The sequence below is a fragment of the Dicentrarchus labrax genome, unplaced genomic scaffold, assembly GCF_905237075.1.
Source record: "Dicentrarchus labrax unplaced genomic scaffold, dlabrax2021, whole genome shotgun sequence".
NCBI lineage: Eukaryota > Metazoa > Chordata > Actinopteri > Moronidae > Dicentrarchus > Dicentrarchus labrax.
The window spans coordinates 19,049,700-19,065,209 of record NW_026136706.1 but is presented as its reverse complement, the minus strand read 5'-3'; the positions used below and the strand labels follow the sequence as shown (position 1 = coordinate 19,065,209).

Genomic DNA, 15,510 nt, shown 5'->3' with positions numbered 1-15,510 from the left:
GACTGCATTTCCTTCAAAAGACATAACAAATTACACAGCAACCTCTATTTACCACGTAGCCATGGTATCCAAAGAAAAGTGGTCATCGCCAACCTGTCATCTGCCAAATGAATTTAGTGGGAAATAATGACTGTTTGGAAGAAAAGACAGGCCACCTTTTCTTCAATTTAAAGCCATGCTGCCTTTTTAAAACGTTTTTAAAAATGTTAATGTAAAACCATTTTATTTAAAAGTGTATTTAGATTATTTCTTATTCTATTTCGCACATTTAATGGTTGTCTTCAAGAATAATGCAGATAGTGACCTTTTTTAATCTTCTGGGAACTTCACGTCACTCACTGTAACAATATTACAAATTTTGTTCAATAATCAAAACTAGTAAGAGATACAAAGTTAGACTATTTATATGAGTAAAAATAATTTTATCATAACCGTCTCATATTTGTTAATGATTCAACAGAAACATAAAAAACTGACCATATGACTGGATTTCATTATTCTGAATAACAAACATTTTATGAAACAGGAAGGCAAATTCAGATAATAAAGCTAAATAAATTGCTGTGATGAAATCAGTTTATTATGGGTGGCTGTACAATGATATAGCTACAGAATATGACTTCAAACAACAGGCCTAAAATGCAAATGTGTACAGTTTCTCTCTTTTAGACATATTGGACAGCTTGTTTTATACAGAATACATTTGATCATTATGTATAATAACTAATTTGTAAATTGTCAACAACAAGTGAAGGGATGCATATAAATAAACACAAAGACTTACATTACTCTATTGTTAAACTAAACTAAAGATAATCTGAATGATGTTGTGTCTTCACATCCTTATGCTCCAAGGTAAAACTATTATATAGATATATTAATATTGGGAGTGAAAATTTGCATCAAACATAGTAATCACTATGAGAACAAATTTTCCTGCCTTGAAAGGATGTTTTATGTCATACTGCTGTGCAAGGGGAACGCCTATTGAAATGTCTGAAAATAATAGTGTAGGGGACCGACATGAAGTATATATTTGCATGCTGGAGAGTCTCTACAATGAGCTTGCAGTGGTTACATTTCCCCCATCCCCTGTGCAGATGTGCTGCTTTGGAATGTATTGCATGTTGATAATGTCACTGTGCATGCTGAAGATAAAAATGTCATCATGTGTGTCTTTGCCCCTATACACGTGTCTGCTCCAGGAGTATGCAAGGAAATTGAGAGATAAGAGTACAGAAGAAACTGCAAGAGAACAGACACTGAATGCACAGCGGCAGGAACGTGTGTGTACTCACCTATGAATCCAGACGAGGGAGGATTAGGCTGGATATTCTCCTGAGTGTTGCCCTGAATCACATCCCAGAGTCTCCACACATAGCTGGGGTGAAGGATGTAGAAGGGCTGGTGAGGATGGAGCTTGCGGTGCTCCACGTATGGACCAAACAGGTTGTAGTCGGGACTGGCATACCACTGAGGAAGAAAGGGGGTTGAGACCCACGTTTCATTACACTCTTCTTCACCCTGGTCAATTAACATGTTGGCAAAATGAAATCAATATCGTAGCCATGAAATGAAAAATGTGTTTTACTTATTGTTACTTCACTTTGATGTTTGAGCTTTACTGTGCAGAATGATGTATATGCAGAGGCTGGCCCCTAAAGGCTATTTTTGTATTCATCTGCTGAGGGGGAAAGTTTCTCTGTGCCCACATTAAATTTGAGTTTAAGAGTGTATGTATGTATGTATGAGCAGTATTTAGGGACATCAAAACTACTTGGAAACCAATCATGGTCCAAAATGCAACCTACATCAGTGTGAGTATGGACCCTTCCAGTAAAGTAAGGGACATCTTGTGTCCAGACACTTAGAATTAACAATATTTCCATATGTATAGATTTTGATTTTTTTAATGAGAAAGAGTAAATGTAATTTCAAGAATTTTTAATTACTAAAGTAATAGAACTTTTTGGTGATAGCTGACACATTATTATAAAAATAAAGTCTTAAAACCATTCAGAAATTTCTTTCTGAAAATATTTGTTATAGGACCTCTTTTTATATGGACATAGGACTACATGTAAATAAACATAGTACAATTATCTGCTTGTACGGGTGTAACTGCAGCCAATTGAAACAATTTAATATGGAAAAGCACACTCCTGGTGGGTTAGCTAAATGTAAATGTAATGCTGCATTTACATAGACTCAGCGCAGGAAAAACAAACAAACAGCCCAAATGAATGGAAGGACAGCACAAAGGAGCATGCTTGAAGATATGTTGCTAAGGTGATTTATCATTTGCAAAGGGAAAAATATAGTAAATAAAGTGATTATATAAAATGCGAATTATTTATTGTTTCATGTAATTATATAATTATTAGTGTCCCGTTGTCCATATTGCCCATGTTTTCCCCTTGTGTGAGGCAGCTACGCACCATCCAGTTTAAAATTCCTTTGTGGAGGATAGCAAAAAGTTAAAATATTTTAACTTTGGTCGACAATGCCACCGTTTCTCTGCCGGCTGCAAATTTACCATCCTGCTTTCATCCACTAACAAACCTGGTTTGCCGTCTATCGTTTTCCAAGTGAATGCAGCATAAAAAAGAGGCTAAAGATGCACGCTACAGAGAGAAAACTCCTTCTGCATGCTTTCCTCAGAGCTAAAAAATAAAACATTATTTTATATATATTCTGAATTACACATTGACATTAGATATACATTGTCCATGTATGGATGACAGATACTACAGATTTAAAACAAATGACAGACATGCAAGATGCCACGATGGCCTATGAATATGAACACATTGAGAAGTTGTCCTTGACTTCAGTGACTTCACTTCAAAGAACAGCATTAAAAGCCTGCCGTGTAGGTAGGATATTTGTCATTGCCATTTTGTGCTGTGTCCTGCGGTGTGGTTATACAGTAGCTGTGGCTCTGCTCTACATAAGCATTCTGTCACAGTTGGTGGGGTGATGTTTTATTTCAATTATTCACATATGGTTTGTGTTGTTACCCTTTAAGATAAATAATGGATGATAAACATGGGACACACCAAACAAAATAGAACTAAAACATAGTTAATGTAATATACCAAAATAGTCCCTGGCTGTGTGCTGGGAGAGGGTGTGTGCAGTCTACATGCACTGCAGGGTAAGGTAGGTAAGGGCTCTGATGGAATTTGCCCACAAATGGTCCGTCCTTGGCACACAATCAGCATTTCAAAAGAAATTCTTATGCAGATGATTGAGCCGCTGCTTTATGGCTCCTTGACAGATTCATTTTTGTTTGACTTATATGCAAGGAAGCCAGTCAGACAGTCTATTTTATCTCAGGAAATTAAAAGGGTTTTGGAATTCATCAAAATATACAGAAAAAAAACTTGGTATGGCAACCTGACTGTGGCAAATTAAAGAAAGCAGGCTAGCCTGTCAGAGCTGGGGAAAAGGCTCTGACACAAATCACTAGACACACTAACACTGCTGTAGATAAAAGCTCTGTCTATGATGAATGGCACTGAACACCACCTCTGTTATGAATTTGAGAAAACTACCCCACGAGATGGTGTTAAAAAAACGTCTGGTCAACGGGTCCTTTTTGGGCACTTTGACCTTTGGTGAAATATAAGTACCTAACACACTAACATATTTAACGAATACAACTGTAGTATTCATATTGTGTCACTTATTGATGTCAGTCTCTCACACACTCACACTCACACACTCTCACACTCACACTCACACACTCTCACACTCACACACACACACACACACACTTTTCAGAACGCGTAGCACAGACTGGAGTTGGTTATCATCGCAGCCATTTCAGTGATCCTGTTTTCTCTGGCAATGAATATGCTAGTACCAGAGTGCAGAGGCCCTCAATTCATTGATGACTTAACTGAGTCAGTCTCTGGAGCCAGATGGATCCTGAAGGGGCGGGAGGAAATGATGGGATGTGCAAGATTGGCTTTCAAGCCAGAGAAATCAAGGTCCTTGTTGCTCAAGAATGGCATTGTGATCGACAGATTCCGGGTTCTCGATCACAGACTTGCCGATCCCAACCATCTCGGAGAAGCTAGTAAGGATCTTGGGGAAGATGTTTCATAGCACCCCCAGAAAAGGAACATCAATCAAGAGCAGCTTGACAAGCAGGCAATGATCGATGCGTTTCCCATGTCCACTATCAGGAACCTGGAGAGAAGAGTCAACTGCTTCCTCAGGAGATGGTGAGGTCTGCTGAGGATACGTGGGCAACAGTTGCTAGGGCAGAATTTGAGGTCTGATCAACCCCAGGTGTCCTGAGTAAGTGTGTATGATGTTCAAAAAACCAGAAACACCCAATGATCTTCCTAAACTTCACAAATATTAAATTAGACTCCTATGACCTGTGGTGCCCCCTTTGACATTATAGTATAGATTATTAGTCTAAATAAAAGCAGGAACAAGATTGATTACTTGATTAGCTGGTCAACCACTGCAATGATCTTTTGACAGGGCTCGTCAGAAAGCTTCAGCTTATTCAAAATGCAGTTCTTGCATTGCAACTCCTACATTTTATAATAGCCATCACAATATGTAATAATTTATTTACAATTATTGTAATTTATTACATTTTGCGAGTTATTAAATAGTGAGATGTTACACAATGTGTTGTTATTGTTGCATTTTAAATGAGATTACATGGAAGCAACAAGGCTGTAAGACACTACACCCCGGAAAGAATATACCAGGAACACTATTTCTACAGCTAATTACTGGCATTAGCTGTGGGCAACAGGGATGTAGAAAAAAAAGGTCAAGTGTCTGTGAAGCACATCATGACCTATTTAAAAATCCCATTACTCTCCTCCTTTTTGGGGTCACTGTTTCTTTGTTCATCTTCTGGGTGCCTGTCATTGAGTAACAAGAAGCCTGCAGCTGCATAACAATAAATGATAATCTTTATTTGAAATGATAAAAAGAAGGTTTCATCTCCATTTTGCAGCATTGTTCTGTATCTTTGTCTCATATGTCTGTAAACTGAATGAGGTGACAAGGATTCACAATAACACCCCCCCCCACAGAGAACTACAGGGGTTAAAGCCTGAAAACTAGTTAATGTTCATTTAGAGGGGCAAGTGGTTCTATTATTAGCCTGTGAAAAAATGGCAAGAGAAAATCAATATTAACAGACAAGAATGTTTTTGATAATCCAAGATAGTAGAAATTGGCCAAATAATTGAAATCATTCCGAGAGGAGGCTACACACAGCTTGCAAATCAAATTTAATTGCAAAGTGCTGTTTTTAGGTTATTAACCTGAGCCGGTCTAGGATCATATTGATTGTGGAAGTAGACCATTCCCTGAATAATAATTATAACACAGCACAAAAAAAAGAGGGTGAAAACAGGATGAAAGAGGAAGCCACAATAAAAAGATGGAATTTCTGAAACATGCAACCCTGAATTGGTATACATTACCGGAAACACTGTATTTATTTTAACAACTGAGGTGAAAACTGTGCTTAGCTTGCTGAGCTTATTGATGTATGGCTGTATGGTTTGTGTGAGCTCATTTGATGAAAAGAACATACCTTGTGTAAGTTGACAGTGTAAGGTGCAGGATCCCAGGCCACCAGGGTCACGTTCTTATAAATTGAGCTTGTGTTGAATCGATGCTTTGGATTGGCTAAAATCTGTGAAAGGAAATATGTTATGTTATATACTCGAGTAACAACTAAATTAGCATTGAAGCCAACATCTCCTTAAAGCAGGGTTCAGCATTTTGGGAAATACGTTTTGGCAGCAGCCAATTAGTTTGGCTTAACATAAAGTCTGGAAAAAACATCATTTCATCATTTTATAGGCAGTTCTTGGCCTTGCACAATAACGTTTTACTGTTCCCGGCCAAGAAATAGTCCAACACATAACCGCCGATAAGTGGACAGAATGAATAAACGAGATATAACATTCAATATTTTTTTTAAATATCAAGCTTGAGAGTTGCTGGTATGCTGGTATGGATGTGTACTGAGACAGAGCTACGGAAAACTACATTTGACTAAGGTTCCACAATTAATCGAAATATTATTGAAATTGCAATATGCAAATCACAAAAGCTGCAAAAGGTCAAATGTGTGACAAACTGCATTGAAATAAAGTCCTGTAGTGCTGCAGAGATGCCCCGGCCTACAAATCTTGTTCTCCAGATGTAAGAAAACTTGTCTGTTTAGTACAAACAAACAATTTTCACATCATCGTGATTTTAATGGGTTTCCAGTGAACATTACATTTATGATGTAAAAAAAGATTATTGCCACACTAACTGCAAATCATGAGACATTGTTGCAGTGTTGTTATAACAGGAGAGCATTTACTGTGTTTGGAAAGGAGAGTCTGGATTTCCCCTACGTTGAGCTGGAACCTTTAATGTTAAGTAAGCTCTGATTTTTAATAAGAAAGTGTGCCATAACAAACATGAACTATCCTCAAAGAAAATTTTGATATTTTTATATATATATATATATATATATTTATATATATATATATATATATATATATATATATATATATATATATATATATATATATATATATATATATATATTATATATATATATAAAAATAATAATAGGGTTTTTTTTTATAAAAACATATTCCCATTATACGGTCAGAATGAGCTAATTAAATAGCAAATGTATTATTGATACAATCATTCCTATTCACAAATGGTTGAGCTGATATAAATAAAAACAATCACGAAATGCAAACCAGCCATCAATAAAACAACATTCACTGCATGTCAAGAAATAATTGAAGTCATAAATCATTTATATTTTCATCATGTGCCGCTCTATGTCTTACATGTGTTTCACGCAGCTCTCTGAATTCTCCATAATCCATTAATGAATCATTATTATGCATTGTACAAGGCCAGACTCTCACTCACCTGCGAGTTGATGATGCGAATAGTGGTTTTGTTCCCCACGTCTCTCTCGTATCCCTCTGTAGGTGCAGCGTTGAACCGTAGAACTGCGTCGTGAGTATCTGAAAGGCAAACCACAGACCACGTCACTTAAAGCAGGTAATGAACTGACCCTGAAGTATACATAGGGGAATATGACAACTAAAGCTGGTTTGGTTTTATATTTATTTAAATCAGACAATATATGTTTGGTTCAAGGTTTGACACTCAACCCTTGAATTGTCCATATCAATGTAAAACAAGGAAAAAAGTACCTCAGGGTCAGTTTCAAATATTTGCCCATCAAGTGTCTCACATTAACCAGAGCTTGTCAAGGTCATGACAGTCACGACTGTCCTCGTCTTGTTTTTTCAAGGCAAAATAATAAATACATACATACATACATGGAGACTGTGGCTCAATGAAACACGCACACGCTCATTTGCATCTGAATTACTTCAGACTGATGCACACACATGCGTCTTCTTGTAAATATTGTAGTCAGATCAATGGCCCCAGCACCATCAAAATGTTAGTGGCAAAAGTCACTATGACAACATAGTGACTGCAGTGGTGTGAATTCTCATCACACTCGCTGGTTCACAGACATAACCAAAGTGCTCTCTAGTGGTTAGCGCTTGTAACTGATGAGACACAAATATTCTAGTTTAATACCCAATTCTGCCCACAGTATGCTGTATAGTGTATACACATATACATAAACATATATAGTGTCCTTCACAGTTCATACACACACATGAACTCACACTGACATGAAATCCTCAGCTTGATAGATGGTTGTAGTAATAATTAGAAACTTGTAATGTCTGCCTGTCAGTTAATCGATCCGTCAGGTCCACAGATCCTCCTCCTGTGTTGATCTGACACCAGAATGAATGACCCTCCGGCTTTAGATCGGATAGTCCTTCATCACTGCCACCAGTCAACACCAATTGACATTCACAACAACGCTACGTGCTGTAAATAGTCCGGGAACACATGCTCACTAGCTTTGACATTGAGTTTGCCCTCCTGATCCGATATAATAATGTAAACATGTCTGTTCGCTGTAGGGATTCGTCACACTGATAGATGGTAAAAGGAAGTTTTCTTAAAGATGGTGTTCTTTGTCCATATCCAGCACAATCAGCTGCTGGTGGAGCCAAATAATCAATGTTAGTTTTACAGAAGAGGACATTAATGTGTCGCACATTAGTATTTTGTGAAAAAGAAAAAAAGAAACACTATTGCACAATCAAATCTTTTCACTTTTTATTGTTCCCTTTAGAATTTGTATTTATTTTGTATCTGTTTATTTTTTAATTTCCATTTTTTCCATCCCGATTTGTTTTTATTTTATCTATAAACTTCATTTTATTATTAATTTAGTTATTAATGTATGTATTTTATTATTCATTCGTCACTTTTTCACTTATTTGTTTATTATTGTAATATTTCCATAATTCATATTTCTAGAATGTATTGTTCCAAGGTATTTTTTGTATATTGTTTTTGATTATACTTTGATGCACTGACTTTAATTGATTATCGTGTTTGCCATAACTAGTAACGATGGTGTAAAGATGACACATAGTAGTAGCCTACAATTGTTTTCACATATTTAAAGCTTTGGCAACTTTAGGTTTTATCAGTGTTGTTCATGTTAATCCCTTTGAAATAGCATTAAGTGTATGAATCGTGCTATATAAATAAAACTGCCTTTGCCTTAAATTGATTTGAGTGTTTGGAGACTATCACATATACTTGTAGTTCTTAATGAAGAGTATTTTGTGTTGAATTGGTACTACAGGATATTATTAAACAAATAACATGGCACAATTAAGCCAATTCATAAGGTTTCTACATGGTGGGAAAGCCACTCAGACTTCAATTATGTAACAGGACAGAGGGTACCAGTTCCAACTAACAACCTGTCGAAATGTCTTCATGACAAATTTTTTCTATGGATATTCTTTCCTGAAACCAGTGATTTTCAATCTCACTGTGATCCCTTAAAATTAAGTAATGCCTTACTCATGACCCCCTTCAGAGGCTGCAGAGTGGTGAGCAGTTTAATCAAAAAATATTTCTTTGAGGAGCCCTAGAAGTTTAAAACTGTCAAGTGCTTCAAGAGAAATTTCAAAAATGTACCTAAATATAAATAGTGAAAAGAAAAGAAGACCAATTATCTTCATCTAGCCTCTGCAACTCTACATCCTCCCCAAAATGAAAAACATTCACCCAAGTCCCAACCCCAAACCGACAGAAAGATTTTTGCCTGTCTGACCTTTGAGAAAAAGACCTGCTGATCAGGGTCAAAGCACCTACTTGTCTGAGTTATCTCCGCAAAGAAACAAGATAAATAGATCCAGCGATTTGCCTGTTATGACCTACTTAGTTTGCAACATGCAACACTTGTTTTCCAATCAAGTATTTATAAGAAGAACCAAGGGTTTCTGTTTCTGACTTTGCGTATATCAATAAACAGAGATCAGCATGTTTAAAAGCTGAGAGTTGTTAATACTATAATGGCTGAAAGTAAACCTCAGCTCTACAGTAAACAGACTGTGTGGAGAACAGCAAAAAGAAACTCTGGTCCTCTGGTCAGATTCAGGTTTTAGAGTAAGCTGTGTGTTCCTCTACATCAACAGCATTTTCTCAGTGGCAGAAAGTATGCAAAGCTTGTGACGAACACAGTGATTAAACTACAGCATTATAACATCATTATTCATCTTCTGTCATAGAGAGTTTGATTAATCTAATGCTACAGTGCATTCATCAGTGTCCTTGAGACTGAACTACACTGCTCCTCTACTGATGCAGTTTGTTCATGTTGGATACGTTACATTCCTCACATTATGAATGACTTTTACAGTTTGAGATCAACATCCCTGTGACTGAGCCTAGGCTTATTACGTTACCCGTTTACCCATCGAGTGCCAGAGATTTCTACAGCATCAGCAGATGAGGCCCTGCTGGGCAATGTTGGCTGTTCTAAGGATGATGACGAGTTTTAAGGCTTTTCAAGTTACCTTTTGTGCTTCGACACACATCTTTACTCTTTCACACCTTCTTGTTTTTCTTCCCTGCAAGGCATTTTATATCATTGTTTAAAAAGGTCCAGTGTGTAACATTCAGAAGGATCTATTGGCATAAATGGAATATAATATTCATAGGTGTGACTTCATTAGTGTATAATCACCTGAAAATAAGAATCCTTGTGTTTTTGTTACCTTAGAATGAGACATTTTTATCTACAGATGTAGCAGGTCCTCGTCTGCAGAGGCCGCCATGTTAACCGCCGCCAGATAAACCAAACACTGGCTCTAGATCATACCTTTTGTGTTTTTCACGAGTTTCAAGGTTACCATAGTTTTTCCTACTCGACTGGGAGAGGAGGGTGAAGTGAGTTGGTTGCGAGCTGCAATGTCACCGCTAGATACTGCTACACTGGTAGTGTGTGCAAATAAAGATTCATATTTGTATCGATTGCATTAGAGTTGAAACGCTTAGAGATAAAAATTAATAAATAAAAAACTATTGTGACAACCAATTCTTCTGTAATCATTCTGGTCAGATTTCAGGTTAAAAATGGCAAACATTTGCTGGTGTCTGCCTCTTCACATGTGTTGTGCTTTTCTGTCACTGTAAACTGAATATATTTGGGTCTTGGACAAAGAAAATTGTGATGGTATTATTCACAATTTTCTTACATGTTATACTGTTATAAACAAAGCTAAATTGATAATGATTCATCATTAGATGCAGCTGTAATTTACATTTCTAGCTCTAGCTGGCAGTTCTATAAAGATTAGACCCCACCTCATCTAGAAAAGTGACCATTTACTTTTTGTTGTTTTTGTTGACAGTAATTGTTTTCTGATAAATCATTAGCATTTTTTGTAGAAAAAGAAAATAATCCTTTTATATGTCAGTGTCTTCAGGTCTGCTGACAGATATAACACAGGGTCATTTCTTAATACTACCACTGGGGGCACTGAGTTTGAATTTTTTTCAATTCTGCCCAACTGAATCAATAACAAATCCATCAAAACCAATCAGTCATACTTACTCTTATGACAAACTTATGACCTGAAATTTGCAGATAAACAACATTAACAAAGAGGGACAGTCAGCCAAGGCTTCACCAGCACAGACTAAGGCATCCTAATATCATATTTACTCAACAAAAGCACAAACTATCATCTAAAACGACCATAGAGTTGAGTGAATCTACATGTCAAAAACAATCAATACAATAAACTTTACAAAGACGGCATTTGTTGCAGGGCATTTAGCTGAATAATGCTGAAATGTGTTGCTGTTATGTTCTCCATCCACTGTTGTACTGGGGATGCAGTTCATCCTGTCCACCACATGATGGCAGCCACACAACACCCACACCAACACCCACACCCCACCCACACCCACACACACACACACACACACACACACACACACACACACTAAACCAAACCAAATCCTCAGTTACTAAGCTCTCACAGGATGAACTGCTGAGAAACCGGATAATCTAAATGTCAGCCGACCTGCAAGCAGCACAGAAAAGAGAACCATTTTCACATTCATCTTTCAATGATTTGTCACAGTTCAAAGCTGCATAATGAGGGTTTTGATGCAGTGCAGCCTTTTGGGAAGGACAGCAGGGTGAGAAGAAGTAGATGGAGCGGGATCAATGTGGTTTGATTTCCTGTTGAAGCTGAGCCTGAGAATTAATGTAACAAAGTCAGGCTTTTACAACACTATGAGTCTGTTCCATAATTAATCAGCTCTATAAACGTTATCTTATTTGTCAAGTCACTAAGGGCCGGTCCTCACAAATACGTTTTTCTCGAATCCGGATAAATACTTTATCGTATCGGCCTCGCGTCCAGACGGATACGGCATTTTCGGGGTGTTAAAATGTTATTTTTTGGAAACGGGTCCCAGAGTGGGAAAATCCGAAAAGTCGTCTGGACGGCGAAAACGGATTAGCCTCGCCTCTCTAGCCTTTAACCTCAGCCGGCGCCGCTAGACGCGTCATAACAACAACAACAACAACAACAACAACAACAACAACAACAACAGACTACTACTACTTGTTTGTAAACAGTGCATGCTCCATGGCTTCTCTCCCGGTTTTAGTGTATTGGTGTGACGGTGTCACAGCGCAACATACAGGCCTGGCATATGTACTGCAGCGTTTTGGGTCGTTGTCAGTGAATCTGTGTGGACGCAGATATTTCTGGAAACGACACCGTGTTTACGGAGATTTTTTTCTAAACGACATCGTATTGGTGAGGACAGGCCCTAAATCCCCTGTCAGGCAAAATCTCTTATTTAAGAACAGATTACCATGATGATGACACACTGAACCAATACCCTGCTGCTGCTTCACATAAATATGTATGTGATTGGCCTCAAATGGTCATGAATTGCAATTTTTCATTTGACAACTTTTCTGCACTCTCATAACGACTCTCTGATGGCATATGTGGGGCTTGGAATCGCTTTTTAACAAGGTATGTCCAAAACAGGGAAAGCAAAGACACAAAGACAAAAAGACACGTATACTTCCTTTGTTTATAAGCATGTGCATATGGGTCACATTATTGGCCAGAACCCAAAAACAAACATGGGGGATGATGATACATCAACAGAGATTTAGAAGCACCTGCCGAGTTTAAGTCCAAGGCCTGGTGCCCAGAACTGAAGTCTGCTTCCCTTTTCGGTGCCTCTTAAAAGGAAGAATAGAAAGTCAATCAAATGTTCTTCTTACTAACAAGAAATACCAAACAAACAGTCATCAGGAAGTAACAATACACAACAACACTCACTGAACTAAACCACATCCTACATCTGTATTTCTGAAACTTTACAGCAAACCTGTTTACACCCTGCAGCTTTATAAATGTCGTAAGTGTGTTCTTTTTATGATTAAGATTTAAGATTTTTTTTGTAGCAGGTGGAGGCGTCAGTGTTGAGACTGGTGTGTTCACAGACAGACGTTAACCCCACTGGGTCCCACAGGATAAAGTGCAGCTGTAGATTTGAATCACCTGCACGCATCAGTTTTTGTTTGACATGCTTCTCTTTCTGGGTGTCTCTTTTCTGGGACAACTAGCGTCTATAGAACGCTGTCAGTATATAGGGACATTACAGAAATATAATAAAGCTGAAGCTCTTCATATTAATGATTTTGCTTGGTCTGAACAGCTGAATTCACAGGGAAATGCAAGGAAGCTATATGTGATGTGAAGGAGCCTGATTGGTTACCAGAGGGGGGCTTTTTTTCTAGTGAGCCATCTGTCACTGACTTCACACTCTCCCCACTAACCACAGAGCTGCCAAAGTCTCTAAACCAAGAAGACACACATTCAAACACAAAGACATATAGCCTACTAGGCACACACTCAACCCTGCTCACAGTCAGTTTGACAAGTTAATCTGCAAATGCCATGCAAAAATTGGAGATCCTTCAAGTCCTTGTAGATACAAATAGATATTTGTTGACCATCAAAATTCCACATCGTAGCAGGCCACTGTGCTCAAAGCATAATTCAATTCAATTTTATTTGTATAGCGCCAATTCATAACAGAAGTTATCTCAGGACACTTTTCAAATAGAGCAGGTCTAGACCGAACTCTTTAAAACATTATTTACAGAGACCCAACAGTACCACCACGAGCAAGCACTAGGCGACAAGGGCAAGGAAAAACTGCCTGTTAAAAGGCAGAAACCTAGGACAGATCCTTCGGCTCTAAGAGATCAAGCTTAGTTCAGTCACTCAGATGGTATACTACTACCCCATTCACCTACCTTAAACTGGAGTTGCTGACAAGCTACAGTAACTGTCTTAACATGGATCTTAGTAATCTTGTTATAACTGTACTATTCAGCTGCAGCTCTACTATGCTGTAACTGCTTTATAACAATTCCATGACCTGAAATGTGCAGTAGGCAAAACATATGCAAACATATGCAAATCTCTATATCCACAACCTCGTAACACTCTGCCCACCAAACTTACAAGTTAAAAAGGCAACAGACGATATCCAATCCAATAGCAAGGCCTTCTATCTGACGTTCTGATGTTTCTACAGTAGTCTAGAGGGGAAAAACCAAACTCTGGCTCTAAATAGGGCCTTTTACATTTTGAGCAAGTTTCGAGGGCACCATAGTTCCTCGTTGGAAGGTTGAGATGTATTCAAATGGTTGCAATCTACAACCTTACTGCTAGATGCCACTTAATCTTACACACACAAGTCCTTTAACTGTGTCCAGCACCAACAGCAAATAACATCAAACTGAAATTTAGTAATTGCCCGTCTCAAATAAAGATCACTGTTTGAGAATATATGATACCATTTCTCTGTTGGCAATTCACTTTGAAATTATTTTTTAGAGAAGAAAACATGATGAGAGCTTTGTCTGTGATAAAGTCGCTCAAAAATGAATTTCCATGAAATGTACCGTGTATTTTACTGGCCTCAAGAGCGCCAAACGTAATCAGTCTATGCCCACAGTTCCATCAACGGGCTGAAATTTCAACTTGTACACAAAAAATCTTGTGCTATTAAAGTTATGGACTAAATTCATGCTTTTTGGGCTCTTTTCATTTCCTCCACCCTCAGGTCCATGAGTCAACTTTGAATGTAATCTACAAGAGAGATTGTCATAACCAAAAATTTGCTAATAAATTATTGCTTTAGAGGAGAAAAACCTTTTTAATTTAAAATGGCCACATGGTGTTTACTCTAGTGACAATAGTCAAGTTTCAATCTAAAATTAGCAAAAGAAAATGAAATATATGCGCATTTCCATTCACTACCATTATGTGAATATCAGGAGTCAAGCTTATCAAGCTTAACAGTTGGTGGTGCTAATTCTCCATTCGGAAACCATTAAACCATTGCAGGAGAAGAGGGCGCAATAAGAGGATATGATTAAAAAGGAAAACAAGGGTGCCCGGTTAGCTCAGTTGGTAGAGCTGGCGACCCATGTACCGAAGTCCCTGCTGCAGCAGCCCAGGGTTCAAATCTGACCGGTGGCCCTTTGCTGCGTGTCATCAGCTGTCACTATAATAAAGGCAATAAAAGCCTCCAAAAAATATACTTTACTATATACTATCATTTTGAGGAAAGTCACAGGTTACTTATCACTCGGCATATATCTGATGTTCTTCATCCGACACTATTTCCCCTCACTCTAGTGGAGCGAAAGCTTAAGAGGAAGTTTAATTCACATGAGCATCATGTACGTATGTCATGATTGATTCACTAAGTCTGTGTGTTACCAATTCATCTCAACTAAGCATCAAAACAGCAATATTTCAGTTTCTTTTTTTTCCCGTCACTTCCACACAGGTTTTTAATGTGCATGCACATAAAAACAGGTGAATGGAAATATACTTATGTTCATGACAGGAACACTGATATTCTAAGTCCCACAATTGGATTGACTCAACAAAAAACAGAATTACCAGTATGTTGTTTGTTCTGTCCAACCCTTCCAGATTGTGGGGTGTAATTATTATTGCAGCCTCTAGGTTAAGTATAGTGGAT

General features: G+C 37.8%; 1 protein-coding gene across 1 annotated transcript in view; it reads right to left on the bottom strand.

Moving 5' to 3' along the window:
• Positions 1-15,510, bottom strand: part of st6gal2a (ST6 beta-galactosamide alpha-2,6-sialyltranferase 2a) — a 42,047-nt gene that overhangs the window by 8,747 nt on the left and 17,790 nt on the right. The window contains exons 4-6 of the mRNA XM_051404867.1: positions 6,934-7,031; positions 5,579-5,680; positions 1,299-1,473 (exon numbers count right to left, since the gene is read on the bottom strand). Coding sequence (XP_051260827.1) covers positions 1,299-1,473; positions 5,579-5,680; positions 6,934-7,031 — 375 coding nt within the window. The remainder of the gene's footprint in view (positions 1-1,298; positions 1,474-5,578; positions 5,681-6,933; positions 7,032-15,510) is intronic.